General features: G+C 34.2%; 3 protein-coding genes across 3 annotated transcripts; 2 read left to right on the forward strand and 1 right to left on the reverse strand.

The window, feature by feature from the left end:
* Positions 1–4,632: 4,632 nt before the first annotated feature.
* Positions 4,633–7,911, forward strand: LOC111018631 (uncharacterized). The gene is made up of 2 exons (XM_022294802.2): positions 4,633–6,382; positions 7,504–7,911. The coding sequence occupies exons 1-2, from the start codon at positions 5,524–5,526 to the stop codon at positions 7,521–7,523; spliced, it is 879 nt and encodes a 292-aa protein (XP_022150494.1). The 5' UTR covers positions 4,633–5,523; the 3' UTR covers positions 7,524–7,911.
* Positions 7,912–11,656: 3,745 nt separating this feature from the next.
* On the reverse strand, positions 11,657–15,163 carry LOC111018603 (uncharacterized). Its single transcript, XM_022294773.2, has 7 exons — positions 15,004–15,163; positions 14,052–14,114; positions 13,859–13,938; positions 13,368–13,476; positions 12,684–12,843; positions 12,310–12,473; positions 11,657–12,219 (listed from the first exon to the last, which is right to left on the reverse strand). Exons 1-7 carry the CDS (start codon positions 15,004–15,006, stop codon positions 11,857–11,859), a joined length of 942 nt encoding a protein of 313 aa, XP_022150465.1. The 5' UTR covers positions 15,007–15,163; the 3' UTR covers positions 11,657–11,856.
* A 1,298-nt stretch (positions 15,164–16,461) lies between these two features.
* LOC111018739 (P-loop containing nucleoside triphosphate hydrolases superfamily protein) lies at positions 16,462–19,559 on the forward strand. Its single transcript, XM_022294967.2, has 7 exons — positions 16,462–16,801; positions 17,181–17,324; positions 17,405–17,479; positions 17,585–17,775; positions 17,888–18,059; positions 18,137–18,556; positions 18,980–19,559. Exons 1-7 carry the CDS (start codon positions 16,586–16,588, stop codon positions 19,109–19,111), a joined length of 1,350 nt encoding a protein of 449 aa, XP_022150659.1. The 5' UTR covers positions 16,462–16,585; the 3' UTR covers positions 19,112–19,559.
* Positions 19,560–19,582: the final 23 nt, after the last annotated feature.

The following is a 19,582-nucleotide window of genomic DNA, read 5'->3' on the forward strand; positions in this document are numbered from 1 at the left end:
AAAGGAGAAAGGGTAAAAGAATGTGAAATTAATTTTGTAGTTTAACATTTTAGTGGGGTTAGTTGTTCTAGGGGCTTATGTTAGGAGTTTAAATTATTGATGTTTTTTTTAGATATTATATATCTAACTCAATTCGTTGAGATAACTAAAGGGGTCTTGAGATCGAATCTTGGTTGTATTTAAAAAATAAATTAAACATAACTAGTTATAAAATATCTACAAATCAAGAAGTCGTGGGTTCGAATCTTCAATGTGTTGTGCTAAAATATATATATTTCAAATCCTTAAAATAAGAAGTAAAGCCTTTAAGCACAGTTTAATTATAAATCAGAAAACTTTTTACAGCTAAAATTTGACTGCTTGCTCACTTTGGTAGAATCTCAATAGGTGTTACTTAATGTATACTTCTTAAGTTACAGTATTAAGTATTAATTTGTTTTGTTTGCAAGGATCTAATTTTTTACCAATAATATGTCATCTTATCTCATAAATACATCATTGTCGCACGAGGTTTTTCTTAAAATACAGATTATGGAGGCTAAATTTGTAATCTAATCATAAAATAAAACGATAGGTAAAACATGAACTGGAATGTAAAGAAGACAGCGAGTTGTCCTTTTAGCAAATTCCAGACGACTCGTCGTAATTTGTAAAGCCACATTGTAGACGACGTGTCAGCAACGATTCTGAAGAATGACGTCATCGTTGCCTCAACTCAAGCAAAGGGTTTCTTTCTTCATGAAACAAAATATAATGACACGTCGAATCAAGTCCATCCAATAGCCGGCCGGTGGATTACCACGTGTCGTCCTCTTCTTCTGACGTGTCACTTTGGTTATAGAACAACCGACATGTATCTAATTTCTCACTATTTTTCACCACAAAAATTTCAACAAGTAGAAAACAACAGGAAGAAATGAAACTAAACAATGATATCTATACTGACGTCTCATAAAATTCTCTCCACACACTTTAAATATCTTGGTAGGTATATTTTTAATTTTTGTTTATTTTAATTTTAAAATTTTTATAACGATCATTTTGAGCTCCATTTACAAAGTTCTAAATTTACATGAAAATTAATTTTATAAATTTAGTATGTGAAGTATACCATACTTAAATCATGATAGAAAAAAAAATAGATAAAAATGAAAACAAAAAGATCAAAACAATCCTTTTTTAAAAGTTCATAAACTAAAATTATCATCACATGTGACTTATTGGTTCATAGTAAATTGAGAGGGAAGGACTTCAAACTTATGATAACCACCTACATTATTTATTAATTCATATGCAGTCTCAATACCACTAAATTAATGTTTTTTTCAAGTACCACTAAAATAACGTTGAAAATAGTAAAAAGTTAAAATAAATATTCTAAAAATAAATCAAAAGGTGAAAATTTATAGAGACGAAAATAGTATTTAAACTCGCAGTGCAACTCCAAAACATGCATCTCCCAAATGGTGGGCGTTGGGACTAGCGATCGAGGTTCTGCATAGAATAATTAAAGCCCACCACTAAAATAAATCATCTTATTCACGAGGACAAGAAGAGTTTATAAATCCTACGCACCAACCCAAAACAATAATAATATGCTTTATTTTGTCTTCTTAGTTGATTAGATGGACCGAGACAATTAAAATAAAATAGTGTTTGATTTATAGCTTTTATAAAGTTAATTAATTATTTATGCAGAAGAAAATTTAAGCTCCGGAAACTATAAAATTCCCAACATTTAGCACACCAATATCTAAAAACCGTGGTTCTCTTGTCACTCAATCAATTTGAGAGCATATGGTTAGAATATTAATTAATTATGATTTAACTAAAAAACAGAGAAGAAACTTGATCACCACTTACCCACTTAAGCTTTGAGTGCATTACACCTCAATTCTTTGTCAATTACCACTTCCATTTATTTCACGTACACCAATTGGAAAACATTTTCAGTACACTTAAATTTCAAGAATCCAAAGACCAGTTCTTTACGGCTTCATCCCAATCCCACCCATAACAACCAAATTTGAAATTTCTATCTATTATCTCTATTTTATCATTCCTGAAATTAAAGAGATTTTGGCTCAGAGCCCATAGTTGGGAGATTTGGGCCACTCTGAAGGCCCATTTCATGGGAAAAGGTTTTGGTTTTTGCTAGATTATTATATAGGTTATGTTATAAAGCATATATGAATGAAGTTGTTGAAGCCTCCTGAAATTGAGTTTGTAAATGTTAGAAATTATAAAGATTGGATTTTAGTAATGTTTGGCTTTTAGGGAGCAATAACATTTGCCACAGAAATGCACCAGATTTGATGGCAACAATTCCACCTCACTCTCTCTATGGTATTATTCATTTAGGGCTTTTGCAAATATTTGACTACGTCTAATACCCCTTTTTGAATCTCTCTTCTACCCTTTGCCTCCAAATATGCACAAGTTTACTTAAATAGCAACACTCCCCTCAATTGTTTAGTGAGTTAAAAAGAAAACTTTGCATTAATTTTTCATAAAAATTAACGTCTCATGATTGATGACAATAACCACGATCAGTAAGATTTAATGAAACTATAGGATTAAAATAAAATTTTTAAGAGTATATGATCCGAATTTATATAAATGGTAAGTCTGATCCGCCGCCTCAGAGAAAATTATTATATCTAATTTAACTTTAGATCATTTGTTGTGTCTTATGCCATTAATTGTTCGAATGAATCATTAGGTCATTTGATGTTCCATTGTTCATGCACAATATGCTTATGGAATCATCTTCACTACTCTTTATCAGTCTCTCATCTACCCTATTGTGAGATTTTTCTCGTTGAGGCCCCTCCTCTTCGGATAGCAGTAGGTCCATTCTCTAGTAAAATAGTGTTGGTGGAATCTTTGGTTGGAAAGAAACAATCGATTTTTCTTGGACAAATTATGTCCTTGTGCTCGCCTTTAGGAAGATGTTAAAGCTCTGACTTCTACTCGTTCTCAAAATCACATCCTTTTGTAATGATGATATTTCTACCATTTCGTTTAATTGGAATACTTCCATATAGCTTCTTTCTTTTATAGGCATGTTTCTCACATGCCTCCTAAATGAAATGTTTTCTTTAAAAAGAAAAAATAGTGTTGTAATATGCAGGAGAACCAATGAGGAATCTAATTTAACTCTATTAGGATGAGTTTGTAAAATTAGTGTTGTATTATTTAAAGCATAAATGTAAACAAACCAAATTATTCAATTAATTTATTGTCAAAATTCTCTTGGACCAATTCCGTATAGAATATAATTTAATGTACATTTGAGAAAGATACCACAAATGACTGAAAATTTTCAGTACTTGTAATATAAAACTCATTTCATGCCCTGAGTGATCTAATCAGAAAAATCATGGCAGATTACAAAAGGAAGAGGAATGTTGAGTATGCAAATTGTTCTGACTATATATTAATCCTATATTTCCATAGTGGTACTCAAAATCCTTCATAGGTTTGTTTTAGATTTCATCCAAAATTTCTCGTACCAGTAGATAGGGCATTGTTCACATTTCCGAACAATCCTCTTTTCAAACAATTTAACACACAATTTCTTCTGATTTCATAGTCATACTATTTTTCTCGTCCACAATGTTCTTTTAAATAGGCAAGTCATCTATATTTGTCATGTCAACATCAAAAATTTGCTCTTATCTAAGTCAATTTCTCCTCTAATATCACCCAACTATCTCTAGAGCGCATCACATGTTCTTGTAAACCTCTCTTTGTTGTATTATTATTAAACAAATCGTCCCTCTCAAACCATTTGGCACCTGGACATAGTTTTGATTCCACTAATTAAGATAACCGATCATCCTCTCTCTATATATTTCTACAAATGTATGATATTGTTTATTTGAGTTTAAATCGTTATATCTTTGCTTTAGTTTCCACCCAAAAAGACCTCACATACATCGAAAAATTGCATGCTTTTATCTTTTGGCCAACTAATTCTTTTCTACTTATACCATAGATCTATATTGTTGGCATTCCCGACAGTAAATTCCTCATATTATATGTGATTTTTTTTAAAAAAAATTCATATACTCTTTTTAAAAAAAAAACAAAATCACCATTATTTCAAAAGGTATATGAGAAACATACAACAAAGAGAGGCTAAATGAAAGCGCTCCAACTTAAAGAGAGGGTGGAAATGTCATAATTACAAAAGAACTTTGATTTAGATGATCAAGAGGAAGCAGTCGTTCTTATATCATCTCATAGAAGAGCTGCAAGTCTATATCTATCTGAAAAGAGACGGTTGTTTCTCTCGAGCCAAATAAACCAAAGGATAGAGCAAAAACCATTGCACCAAAGCACATTTCCGATGTTTGAGAGAGTGATATTTATGCATTCCCGTATGAAGGCATCAACACCAGCAGGAAGAACGATGTATATCGTGAAGATCTCGAAGAAACGCATCCATAGGAAGGTTGAAATATATGGGCAATGGAGAAATAAATTTCATGTACTCTTCATACCATTAAATTCGTGTATATATATAGGATTTATCATAAGTATATCATCACTAATTAGTATAAGATTAAATTTACAAAGCAACGGCATATGAAGCTGAGGTCCACAATGAATCATTACTTCTTATCGAGTACAGATATATCTGAGCTAAGGAAGGCAATAAGTCACTCATTGGCTGGCTGATGTATATGAAAATGCAAATGAAAATGACACATTATTTGGCATGTAAGATAACCTTCATAGCTTGAAATTAAAAATGGAGCAGTCAAAGAATCTTTGACGTGACATTCAGTCTCCTGCTCAGAAAAAAATTAAAAAAAAAATTCACCTTTTACATGGAGAGGTAATTAAAGCAGGCTAAAGAAAAGTACTTCATTTACGGCCTCTCCTCTTTTCTGTCTCTCTAGGCGTACCAATTTATGCTTAATACTCTCCCATTTGAATGTTTTTGAAGCTCTAATTTGTGAGCACTGAGTCCTCTCTCTGTCACTTCCTTTTTCAAAAATAATTCGATAAGTTGCTTTCATTCTATCCTCAATCACGTGAGATGTCTCCATTTCTTCTGGGTTGTGCTCAATATCTCTATCCCCCTCCTTAATTAACTCTCTCATCATAATTCCATACTGTCATTTCAACACCCCAATTAATCAAGATTTCATCTTTCAAATCCCTAAACAAATTAAAACCCTTCTCCCTCAACCTTTCATATCACAACACAGACATTCATTTCTACTATTTATACTTTTTCTCTTCGTCACAATCCTAAAAAAAGGTTAAGTTAAGAGATTGTAGATTCGAATTTCTACCTGAACCATTTAGATTACACCAACACGTGGTGTAATATTCTCAAAAAGAAGAAAAAGGGAAAAGAAAAGAACTTATCATATATTTCTCTTCTCCATCATTTTCTCTTTCTTTGTTCCAACACCCAGAATTTGGATTCCTCTCTTATATCAGATTCCCAAACGATCCTTCATTTTTCTTTTGAGGCTATAAAAATATATATCCATTTTTAGAAAAATGCTTGCTTCAAGCAGCAATCCAATCTCTTCATTTCCATTTATGAACCAGATCACCACTTCCTCCATCAATGATGAAAATCAAAACCCTACCTTCTCTACAATATTAGAACAACAACAACAACACAGCCCACCTTCCTTACAATTCATTGATTGCTACAACTACAGCTACAACCCTTTTCTTGATGAAGAATTCATTTTGTTGTACTATCAAAAACAGCAATTTCATGGCACCAATCCTGCTCCTGATCAAGAAGTTGGGGTCGAATCTGAACGCGCCAATAATGAGGCCGAGAACATTACCAAAAAAGATCAGGAGATCAAGAAGATCACCAAAAACCCAATTTGTAGAACAAAAAGAAGCACGACCAAGGACAGACACAGCAAGATCTGCACCTCAAAAGGGCCAAGAGACAGGCGGATGAGGCTGTCCCTAGAAATCGCTAGAAGTTTCTTCGATCTACAAGACATGCTTGGATTTGACAAAGCAAGCAAGACCGTGGAGTGGCTTTTCACCAAATCCAGAAGTGCAATTAAGGAACTCAAGGAGAAGTATTTCGCCGGGCTGCCCAATTGTTGCAACGACGCCAAAAGTTGTGATTCCAAAAATAATAATTTATCGGTTTTTGAGGAAGTTCCCAGAGAGAAGAAGAGAAGAAGGAAACTGCGTATTGTGGATAAAGAATCGAGATGTAAGGCGAGGGCCAGAGCGAGGGAGAGGACGAGGGAGAAGCTGATTCTTCGTTTGGAGAAATCAAAACTTGATTTTGAACCAAACCCAATTCGGGTTTCCAATCACTGTGAGAATAAAGTGGTTCATCTTGCTGATTCTTCCATGGATATGAAAGCATCACCTGCAGGTAAGTTTAAGAGTTGGCTAGGGTTTTAGTAAAGTTGTTAGATTGGGTTCTTTCTGTGATATGGTTTTGGGTGCTTTTGTTGGTTGAATTTTGTATGAGTAATTACTGGTTTGGTTGGTGGGGTAATTTTCGAATTTGGTTTCGAGAAGGTATTAATTACCACACTTATTCAAATGAGTTAAACCGATAGAAATTCAAAGCTTTAAGATTGAAATTGATAAACCAAAGCTAAATTTAAATACCTAGGTAAAAAAATGAAATTTTCCCTGAAAACTATTCTACTGAACTTAAAATTCAAGACATCCGCATTATTCTATCCGAAGGAAAACTATTGGGATCAAAATGCTATTTCTGCCAAAGAGCAAAACCCTAGTTCAATTTCAATTTCTACTCATCAAGTAACGTAATTTTCTTCTTTTAGAATATTACATCATAAATATAGGATTTAAACTTACGATAAAGGGATAGGAATAATGCTCAAATATAGCTGAGGTTGACATTAGAGAAATCATGGACACCCTTCGGTTTTTTTTTTTTTTCCCTTTTTGGGGACCAAGAGACTATTTGCAATATGTGAGATACATACCTATAGAATATAAAAAAGTAGTCCAATTCAATTAAGAAAATCGATGCAATGTCATAATTACAAAATAAAGATGATCATTTAGATATCCAAGAGGAAGCCATGATTCCAACATCATCTCAAAGAATGGTTGTTTCTTTCAATCTAAACTTGATTATCGTAGGATAGATTATGTTATAAAACAAATGCGCAATGGTCACTTAGGTTTGTAAATATAAGATTATGTTATAAAACAAGATTACTTGCTACTATTTCAAGGTTTGCTCTTATCATATTATATATATGTAGAACCTATAGTATTTAGTTTTTTTTTTATTTTTTCACTCAATACACTCACAAACTTAGCTAGAAGAAGACTATTTTTTTTCCTTTTTCTTTTTATTGGAAGAAGTACAACAAGTGGGAGTGAGGATTCGAACTTACAACCTTTTAGTCGTAAGAGATAGTACCTTAGAAACACGAAGTAAGTAAATAAATTAATAGCATTGACATATACAAAATTGAAATCAAAAGGGAATAATGTACCTGTAATTTTCAGGTTTGAATGGCTGGAACTAGATGAAATTGATCATGAGCTGCCGAGCTGGTCTTCTATGGAGAATCAAGCAAGAAAATCAACGATACAAGATTCAAGGGATGAGGAAGCTTGATCGTTTGTAATTTCCGACAGAATCTAAGCTTTTGTTTAGTCTTAGATATATATGTTCTTTTCCTATGTCTCATTGCAATGAATAAATGTTCCTTAAAATTAGTGTAATACTCATAAATCAGCTGCCTTTTTATTTTGTTTTTCTTTGTAGTACTTGAATTTAATAATGGTGTGATCGGCTGCCTAGCCTAGCTTGTAATTTGTATACATTCATTCAGATTTCCATGATCTCTTGGTGTATATCATTTTCTTTTTGACTAAAGTAATCTTTGCCTAGACAGAGAATATTATTTCCTTTTTACCAAACGCCATTTTTTTTCTCTCAGTGAGACAGCTTGAATCTTGATCATTCATTAACTTTAAGCAGTAGCTTTTTGAACATTTTGAAAATTTTCATAACATTTTTATCTATGCTTTTTCAGGTTCAAAATTAATCATTAACAAACAATATACTGTTCATGTCAAGAATTTATTTCAAAAACTAAAGGCCTGTTTTGTTTGGAGATCCGTTTTTGAAAACTGTATTCGGATTCTGCGATCCAAACGGTAGAAATTCTGAAAACGAGATTTTTTTATATTTTCAGTGTTTTTTGATTCAGAATTTGAAATTTTTAAGATGTAGAATTACACATTAAAAATGATAAATATATTACTTCGAACTCATTTTATGTTGGTTAAAATTAAAACATGTAAAATATAAAGTATTATAAATTATGTAACCTCCTAAAATAATAATTATACAAAATTTATAAAAAAAATGTTAATAAATTAATTAATATAAGTTTATAGATCAAACTAAAATTTAATTTGTAACTGCCTAGGGTTTACAAATATATTACAAAACACACATTGAACATTTGTTCAAATTAAGATTCAATTACTAAATCTGCTACCAAACACATATCTGAAAATATGAAAACAATTTGTGGGAGAGGGAGCAATTTTAGTAGCGCCTACAGTTCACTTTGTTTCTTGTTTCTTAATTTCGTCATTCTTATATTCGTGCATAGTTATTATCTTTAATTTTATTAATAAAATGATGATATGATATGTTTATAAAAAAATATATATATTGACTCATTTGTGACAACTAGTTTTAAGAGATTTTGAAAAAAAAAAAAATTTTAGAGAGCTTAAAATGTTGAACTATTGCACACTTAAACGTATCTAAACAAATACATTATAGCCAAAGTAAAGATAGGAGATTTTGAACTCTAAATAGGTTTTTTTATAACATCTCATCTTTATTAATTTATCTTCTTGAAAAATTACTATAATAAAATGATCAAGATAAGGTTACTTTTTTCTTTTATATTACAAGATTTTATTTTTTAAAAATTAATATAGGAATTCCTTAGAATCCATCATTGACTCTATTTCTTATGTATAGAACAATAACATTATTGATCAATTGGGAATGAAAAGTTATAACTATTTACCAAAACTAGGCAAGTTTTATTCATGAAAATGATAAAGTTGTGATTTTTTTTAATTAAAGAAAAGTACAATTACTTCTCCGGTCATAACTCTAGCATAAGGGTTGGGTAGAAAACAAAGATATTTCTGTATTTTGACTTCTTTCCGGCCAAATCGAAACATAGTTCAACTGGTTAAGGTATCTATGTCCGACCAAAAAGTCGAGTTTGAACTTACAACCCACGTAATAAAAAAAAAAAATCTTTTCTTTCCTTCTTCTCTTATGGGTGCAGCCAAGATTTTGATTGATTTGGAGAAAAACATTTCAAATTTAATTTTCATTCATTAGTATGTTATTTTGTGTCTAAGATGGACAATATCACAACACATCAATACAACGGTGGGGATTAGAGCTCATTGACCAAAAAAGTTATCATAGGCTCATAGCAATGATGCCCTAAGTTTAAGGTATATACATTTCCTCGTATGCCTAACACGCAAGTGGTAATCCCCTACATGAAAATTTTCACATGTTGAGCAAAAATAGCGAGTCCATGTCATCTCACACGTGATTCATTATTAAGCTCTATTGAATAAAATGATGTATTAGAAGAGCTGACTTGGTACAAGAGACTTTCTCTTGTGAAACAGAGAGTAGTAGAATAATATTTTATTAGATGATGATATTTAAAATAATCATCTTTTAATTAAAAGATGAGGTTTGATAATCTTTTAGTAGAATAATATTTTATTAGATGATGATATTTAAAATAATCATCTTTTAATTAAAAGATGAGGTTTGATAATCTTTTATAAGGTGCAAATAAAAGTGGTGAGAGCCCTAAATTAAGTCAAATAATATGGTGTGCTTCAGCTCTACCAAACAAGCACTAAATGTCTCAAAAGAGAGTGAACAAATGAATTGTTGTCTCCAAAGAGGCATTGGGATTCCTTATTCAAGAAAATGATTGTTAAAGTTGTGACGACATATTTTCATATTTACAAGATTACAAGTTGCTTAAAGTCCAACAAGCAAATTCATGCAAACTTAGACCAGAAATGGATAAGTTTCATCTCGAACACATCAAAGATTTAACAACCAAATTCACATTAACAAACATGAAATAAAACTACCCAAATCAACATGAGCTATATATCAAAGCAGAATGAAGTACCTTTTATGTCACCAATGGTTCAAACAGCAACTTCAGGAGGAACCCATATCTTGTGCTAGACTGCCTCTCTTGTTTGTTGTCTTAGCTCCACTGTGGACTTCGCTATTTGAAGGGAAGGGAAGTTCAAAAAACAAAAGCACCAAGGAAAGGGAAGTGAAGTAATGAGTGGCTAACATAAAAAGGGAAAGGACTGACATTACAGAAATAGAATACATGGAGAGGAGAAAATGTTATGCAAAAATGACTGATGGGGGAGGCTAAAAAGTCAAGCACAGGGGCATGGCATTTGAAGTTGATGTGACACTTTTTGCAGACTCCCTTGTTTGCAACTTGCATGGCCACGTATTCTGGTGTGTGTTTTTAAAATCACTCTGAAAACGCAGATTTTTAATTGATTAAAGTGAGAGAGCTATTTATTACATCGAATCTAGAGAAGCTTTAGCCAAATATTAGACATTTGTAATGGTCTTACTCTAGTCAAATAGGTGTAAATGATCATATCAATTTCTTTCTACCAAAACTAGTACAAGAAAATTTGACTTATTTGGAGACGTACGTTAGTTTCTAGTGTCATTCTCTTGATAGAATAAACCAGATCACATGCCACAATTCACCATATGAGAGAGAAACATAGAGAGAGAAGAACAGGAAGAAAACGGATTGTTTAACCAGTAGAGTACTGACCTGAAAGCTTGGAAAAAATCCATTCATATGCTGCAGATACATTCTTGGTTACCACCAAACGTAGAATGTGAGGAAAAATGCACACGATCAGATCCTTGCCCCTATATCAGGACAATAAACACAAGCTGTGAAAGAGACTGTTCAGTAGAAAGTGAACATGAAAAGTGCTGCATTATTAGGCTCAAAAACACCATCCCATTGAGAAGAGATCTTACTTTTAAGGAGTTCTTTTTCCTCTGTCTCGGGCTTGATGACTCTTTGGCCGTACTGGAAGTGAACCGACAGAAGGCAGCTCTTTTATCATAATCAGGTTAGTTATTTTGGTGGATTAGATTTGGTTGCTAGTTGTTTATTTTATCACAGTTGCGTGATTCAGGGTCTGGCAGTATTGCCCAACTAAGAACAACATAATATCCCATTTCTAATGCAAAAATCTACTGTTTCACAGAAAAGTGAAGGAAGGAATCTGAACAGGAGACTGCCAGATTCTTAAAGAGTACGTTCGTCTTTAGGACACCACTGTTATCAACACGTCTCCCTGTTTCTCTTAGCTTCATTCACTGTTAACAGGGATGAAGAGTGAAGACATGCTGAAACCTGTGTCCATGGTAGGCAACTTTGGCCTTCATAGACAACGATGTAGGGGGAATTTTTTAACATAAAGAAATTGTGGTCGAACCGAGGGATATTAACCCAGATTTGGTACTGTCCATCTCCTCGATATCCCCTCCGCCGGCAATACTACACAGCAGACACAATTCATCAAGTGGAAAAATTGTACAAGCTGAAATATACACTGATGTTACACGAAGCATATTCAACGTTCTGAGAGAATTCTTGCACATTGGCCAGAAATGGCCCCAACATGTTCCAATAGGATTCTAAAAAACCTCAGATAAGCCCACATAAAATCTATATACATAAATGAAACCAACGGCTAGACCTAGAATTGGAAAAAGCAAGCACGCTAAAGTCGTCTGGCAGTAACAGAAGTTCCATCGTGCTTGCTTGAATTAGCAGCACTTCGTGACCAAGATGATGGCTTGAAGCCCCCTGTCAGTATGTTTGAAGCTGCAGATGCACAGATCTTCCTTCTCTTGGATTCTAGTTCTAATCGTTTCTTATCAGGCATGGAATATCCGGATGATCCATCAAATATCGAGGATGCATGAATCAATGCCCGTTTATCCCTTCTGTTCTTCTCAAACTTTGAAGAGAACTTCGTACAAGCTGCAGCTGCAGCATCTTCTTTAGCTGAGGGAAGCAATCGTATGCCGAGGCCCATCTTACGAGAAACTTTTTCTTCTTCAGCAACTCTCTTCTTTTGACTCTGAGAAGATGGATAAAAGTATGTTAGAACGATCCTTCAAGGTTGAAAGCAGAATGAAAAGAGATGGGAAACAGGGTAGTTACGACATACTCTAAGCTGAGCCCGAAGTGCTCTATTCCGAGTATAGTCATCCGCATGCCTAGAATCTGAGAGTCGCTGGAGGCGCACCAACACTGGCTCAGCCTCTTTCTTCTTCTGCATATCCTTTTCCTGGTGTTCAAGTCGATAAAATGGATCTGCAAGCTTACCCCTTTCTGTAAAAAAATATTAAAAAAGAGTTAAAATAACATTCTGAAAGATTAAACCACCAGCTTTCAATATCTATGATGAGACTCTCCTTCACAGACTCATTATGATTTCAGCTTGTAAATGTCAAGAACGGGAGATTTAACAATGAACCCAGATGAAAAGATAAATAAATTTAGCCACCCCGGAAAATAAATGTTAGTGATGTTAACAATCACCTTCATCTGCAGGGAGTTCAAAGGTTTCTGCATCCTCAACGTCGTATTCCTCAGTCTTCCGTTGTGCACCACTAATGATCACGTACTCACAATTTTTTGGATCTGTCTGAATAACAATCTCTTGTTTGCAGCATGCTGACTTCATAGAAAAACTCCATATCTGAAAGAGGCAAGAAGAGAAAATTAGTCATTCAGAAGCTGTTTGGGTTTTCTGCACAACAGTTTTTGAAAACTTTCTGTAGACTTGTCTATAAAAATTAAAAACTGATAACGTTCTTTCTAAATAAATGATACGACCACAAGAAATCACTATTCAACACAACTTGTATTTCGAGGGAAACAGTTCACCAAACAGAACAAAGTGATCCAAACATGTTGTTCTGTTTAAAAATTATACTTTATAAAAAACAAGGAAAACAAAAAACAGAAACAGTTTATAAACTTAATTTCCAATCAGCACATCATCGTGATTCCAAAACACTAGTCCAGTGGTCAGGGTAACAAGGTTAATAACTAAATATTTAATACCAAAACCTAGTTCTAGAATGAATCAGAAGTGCAAATGCTTAATAACATGGTACAACATTGTGTGTGTGCCAATTTCATGGTCATAGTCTCATAGCATAGTAAACCTTCAAATCAAGCACCAAAAGCCAAATATGTAATATTGGACATGTACAATACCTTAGTAGAATAATAATTTCCAACTTGCTTCTTCTCTGCATTAAACCTAACACCCTTTGCTATCATTGAGTTGCAGCCACCACACCATATATTGAAAGGCATCTCGAACCTAAAAAAAATAAACACATTTCAATTAGTTAGAAAATAGAATTGGTGAATTAAATGATCGACATGGAAACTTGCTCACTCCAAAAACAACGCAACCCCCTTTTTAAAAAGAGCACCTAGGCAAAACACCAAGCCATGAGAGGATGTATACTTTTTAAAAAATAAACACATTTCACTAAGATGCATGCTTTGGAGCCAAACACCACACTTTAGATTTTTTTAATTTAAAAAATGAATAAGACAAAATGCCTTTTATGGCACGAATGCCTATCTCCAAAGTTTAAATAAGTTTTTTACATTATCAAATGATATCAACAATCCCAGGCCAAATTCAGCCAATAATGTTGAGCCACTGAGAGGATGTATACTTCTTAGCTACATACCTTATTATCAAGATGCCTTGATCTATTTTCCTTGCTCTCTCTCTCAAAGCATGTTGACCATGAAATTTGTTCAAAGACCCCTGGGAAAAGGAAAATTCAGCGTGAGAAACTGAAAATCCGTGCATCTATGTTACGATATGGATATTTCCTTAGGGAAAGTTATTTTACTAATATGGTTGAATAAGAGAGATACCTGTTTTGGGGTCCATTCTGGTGGATAGTAAAAATTGTCTGCTCTAGCAGCTGCAAGTGAAGACTGAAAAATGCAGACAAAAAATGGCTTGTAAGCCTCAACAATTTGACATTTGTAGCCAATAATTTGTTTATATTTCATTGAAGGATAACCAATTGATACAGTAGAAAAAATCAACAAAATAATTATAAATATACATATATACATGATCAACTTTGCATACCAAGTTAATAGACTTCCAGGCTGAAGTTTCACATGAAACGCAATCTACCAAATTAATAAAGTAAAGGACAGAGATGATGCCTATCAATTTAAGAGTCAACTCTATTGAACAGCAAAGGAAGTCTGAGATACTCAACCATTCAAACAGAATCAGTACTGAAAGTTATCACTGCAAATTTGTGAAAACTATTTCCAAAAAAAATTCTGCAGTTCAGAACAAATTTCTCTCTTTTTTTTTTTTTAATAAGGGCATTTTGGTTAACCGTTTTTCTGGAAAGAAAAACATAACAAAAAAAGATCTTGCTTTCCTTTCACGATTCAAAGTGTACTGACAAATTGACAAGAAGTTGTTCTTTCTTCCAAAATTATGAGTTCCGGAAACATATACAGAACACGGGTTCATAAATAGCTTTTCAAGACAACCCTAATTATTTTGCATAATCCATGCAAGAACCATCTCCATCGAATCGTTTTCTGGTTAAATACAACAATAGATTCTACGATTTTCGACCTAAAACAATCATTAGGAGTAATAATAACTCCAATTACCAAATCGTTTGATTCGCCTACGAAAGAACGATATCCGATAATAAATTATTTCCTCAAATGTAACTGCTAAGCTATGTTAAGACAAGAAAAGACCTAATCGATTCTAAACCCTGATTTCTACGAACACATAGAATCAGATCATATACCAATAAACCCTAGAATGGAAAACGAAATTACATACCATTATGAATCGTCGTCGGCTCCTTCAACTTCCTCCCGTTTCAATCTCCCGGTGCGAATTTAAGGAAACAAGCAATCGTTTGGTCGACTGATTCGATTTAATTGGCGCTGTTGTGCTTATATAGTACTCTGTTTTTCTAATAAAATAAATAAATATGGGGTGTAGATTTCAACATCTCACATTAAGGAAGAAGGAACTATGATCATTTTTGTTCTTTTATTACAATAAATATGAGGATAAAAAATTTCCTTCGAGAGCATTAATTTTTTTCTTTTTTTTTTTTGGTGCAAGAGTTATAAAAATAGATATACACGTGAGTGCAGTAGTTTCAATTATACTACTTCGGACCAAGTTTTAGTTATATTCCCATAGTTTAAAAATTTTAATTTTAGTCTTTAACTTTTACAATGGTTAAAAACAATCCTTCCATTAGCTTTTTTAGTTAAAATAAAGATGAAAATCTAATGTATCTACGGGCTGGAAAAAAAAATCTCAATTACATGAAAAATTAATGTCACTCGGGATAACAATCTCGAGGGTATGATAAAATTGTTGGTTTCTTAAGGTGTGAAAAAAAGTGAAACTTAAAAGAAATTATTCACGTATACTTCGTGAATATTATTCTTATTTATTATCACAGTGGTTTTGTTTATTTAATTTATTAAATTTTAAGTTATTTTATTATTTTGTTAAAGTTACAAATACATGTATTAAAGTTATCTATGTAACATATGTAAAAATGTTATATATATGTTTAATTTTGAGCGAGATGTTACTTGTTTGTACAACTATATATAATTGTGGATTTCTTCATTTTGAGATATTCAAGCATATCTCAATTGAGTATTCTCCTCCTCTCATAATAATTCTCTCTTCTTTTTGAGTTATTGTTCTTGTTTGTATTGAGAGCAAGTGTCTAAGAACTTTGCCAGATCCAAGTAGTTGAGGTTGCAGTTCTACCGGAGTTAGTTGTTGTATCCTGTTGAGACGATCGTTGTAGTCTGCTAGCAACTTGTGCAGAACAAATAATTGTCTTCAGGTCAGCACTATTGAAACGTGTCTCGACTATTTTATCAAGTTTTGGTGTTCATCAAGTTCACAATTCACAATTCACATGTACAGCGTATATTTATTCAACAAAAATATTGTTCCTTGTCACGATAAAATGATTAGAGAGTAAATAAAATTTAAAGGAGGTAAGAAAACTATGTATTATGGATAGAATTCGGAGTCTCTTTTACGTATTTTCCGCGATTAATTAACAAAAATGGAGCTAACGAGAAAAAAATCTAAAGCAATCAAACTTAGGGACCATGACCTTAACCCAACAACTCACGATATTATAATCTTAACCCAACAAGTCTCAAAGTTGGCGGTTGAAATATTTATTAGACACCTTTGAAAATTTAACAAAGTATTAAACATGAAATTGATAAATTTTTTAGACATAATTTACAAAGACGTGATCCTAATTTGTCTTGGTTAGGTAGCCGAGCCGGAGCGGGAAGTGCGGAAATGGAGGTGATATAAAGCGAAATTCCTCCACCTGTTCCAGTCCAGTTACCTATCAGGACATTGCTCTATGGCTTCGTCTCTGCTATATTCCACTTCTTTCTTTGGAAACCCAATTCCCATTTCAATGCCAATTCGAACCGGAAGAGCAGCATCTACTCGCAGGAGAAGAGCTCTGCCAGTCCAGTCTTCCAAAGAGATTATGGACCAGAAACCAACCAGGCTGCTCACTTTTCTTGGCAAAGGCGGCTCGGGGAAGACCTCTTCAGCGGTATTCGCCGCTCAGGTCTGCGTGTGTTCTTTTTGGAGGGGGGCTTTTTAGATCTTCGCTTTTTCTTGACTATTTTTTGGCCAATGCTTTCTGATTTTTTTTGGGTTCTGGGATTTTGTGTGTTATTGCCTGCGGACACCTACTTCTGTGCTTGAGATTGAAATTGCGTTCTGCTATATTTTCTCTATGCTTGATTACTCGCATTCCTGATCTAAACACGAACTGTTTGAGTTTGTCCCGTTTTCCTGTTTGGCATGGGATTTTATGGACCACCAATCATAATATTTGTGCGGTGTCCTTCTGAATCTAATAGATGGATGCATCTTGGATCTTATCACAAATTTCTAGCTTACTTTTCGTTTTATGTATTTTCTTTTATTTGATGGGTCATCAGCACTTTGCATTGGCTGGACTGCGGACGTGTCTGGTGATACATAATCAAGACCCTACGTCTGAGTATCTTCTGGATTGTAAAATTGGGAATTCTCCCGTCGAATGCGGTCACAACCTCTCAGCTGTTAGGTTGGAAACCACTCAAGTGTGTTTTTCCGTTCACTTCTCTTTCAGTCATCATGGTTCTGCTTTGGATTTCAGACTTATTTTTGTCAATGATTACAGATGCTTCTTGAACCTCTCAAACAGCTAAGGCAAGCAGATTCTCGTCTTAACATGACACAAGGAGTTCTTGAAGGGGTGGGTATGTGAGCTTTAGAATATGGTGCATCATTAAATGCAAGGTTGCCTTTCAGTGTTTCTACTTTGGTGGATTTGCAATGTATCTTCTTGATGTTTTGATAGGTGGTTGGAGAAGAGCTTGGAGTACTTCCAGGAATGGATTCTGTCTTCTCGGTACTTCTACTTGAGAAATTTCTTGGGTTCTCAGAGAATATGGCCCAAAGAGACCGAAAAGCTAACTATGACATAGTAATATATGACGGTATCAGCACCGAGGAAACAATAAGGATCATGGGAGCGGCCAGTAAAGCGAGGTTCAAGATGCTCTCTCTCTCTCTCTCTCTCTCTCTCTCTCTCTCTCCCCCCTCTCCCTCTGCCCAAACGGGAAAAAATGTATCACTAAAAGCCTAAAAAAACTTTGGATAGGTTGTACCTAAAATATATGAGGAGCGCTGCTGAAAAAACCGATCTTGGGAGATTGGCTACTCCTTCAATTTTGAGGCTTGTTGATGAAGCCATGGGTATAAGCAGGCCAGGCTCCCATCTCAGTGGTAGAACCAGTACAGATATATGGGAGGCACTGGAACGCATGTTAGAGGTAAGCTTGGTCTGCACTCTTATGAAACAATATGAATGGAATCTAGTGAAATTGTTGATTGGTGGTTCTTGGTGCAGAGAGGGTCTTCTGCATTTTCAGAGCCAAGTAAATTTGGCTGCTTTATAGTGATGGATCCAACTAGTCCTGCCTCTGTTCAGTCTGCATTACGGTACTGGGGTTGCACTATTCAAGCTGGTGCACAAATTTCTGGTGCATTTGCTTTCATTTCTTCACACCTGGATGCAGAATCCGTTTCTAGGTTGAAGGAGAACTTTTCCCCTTTATCTTTGGCCTTTATGCCAAAGTTCTCAATTGGTTCCCCTGTAGATTGGAACACAGTTCTGCATGATGCATCAAGTAAAGGCCCGAGAGACCTTCTGTCTTCGTCAAAAAGCCATATCAGCAGTCTGCTATCACCTGTAAAATTCGATCCTGGAAACAGATCGGTTACACTTTTCATGCCAGGCTTCGAGAAGTCAGAAATCAAGCTTTACCAGGCACGTTCATTCTTTCTATTAGTCGGTTATTGCCCTAATCTGTAAATGCTCTTGAATGTTCTTCTATCCCTTTAAGGATTTCATAGAAAAGTTGCTCTAATGATCTGATATACATGTTCTTCATTTTTCCTAAAATAAGAAGAGAATATATCATGGGGGTAGGAATGACTTAGCTATTGAGTTAAAAAGTGGGGAGAACAAATGTCCTCCTTGGCTTCATTATAATGCTAAAGTATGCATTCGACTTAGTGAATGCTTAAGCATGCATTTTGTAGAGTTGACTTGGAAGATTCTCCACTCGTTGCAATTTTGTCTATATTCCAGTTTCCAACTGTCCGAGGCATGTTTCTCAGACACTAGATTTGTGACAGAATCGCAGTTTACCATCATGCGACTCATTAGTTCTTTTCTTTGGAAACTCAGTATAGGGGAGGGTCTGAGCTGTTGGTAGAAGCTGGAGATCAGAGGCGTGTCATTTCTCTGCCTAAAGAAATTCAAGGGAAGGTGGGTGGTGCCAAGTTCATGGACAGAAGTCTTGTGATCACAATGCGTTGACGTAATTAATCACAAAAATCCATTTGGCTCCCATTTCAGGTGCCACTTCGAAATTATTCATAGTAATTGTCAATTAACCAAAGATCCGTTAGAAGTCATTAAGACAAATGTACAATTTTTTAATCTACCAAAAGTCACAAGGTAATAGAATTTTGAGGGTCTGTTGGAATTGGAATGGTTCATCTCTCTCTCTCCATTTATGATTTTCGCTCTATTTCTGCAAGATCTTGAGCATTTCTCTTCAACATTCTGACACCATCAATGGTGATGGAAAAAATTCCTGGCTAGGGGGCTCAACTAGGGCGGAGAATTTGCAATTTGACCATGGTTGGTCTGAAATTAAGGATAAAGAGAGAACTGTATATTTCCAATTCTATATTTCTGATTCATTTCTATTTGACTGTCTATTCTTGAATTGAATTCAGTATTTTCTTGCTTTTTAATTCCATACTGTACAGCGCACAGAAGCTA

Source organism: Momordica charantia, assembly GCF_013281855.1.
Source record: "Momordica charantia cultivar OHB3-1 chromosome 9 unlocalized genomic scaffold, Mcharantia_2.0 BLBB01000009.1, whole genome shotgun sequence".
Taxonomy (NCBI): Eukaryota; Viridiplantae; Streptophyta; class Magnoliopsida; order Cucurbitales; family Cucurbitaceae; genus Momordica; species Momordica charantia.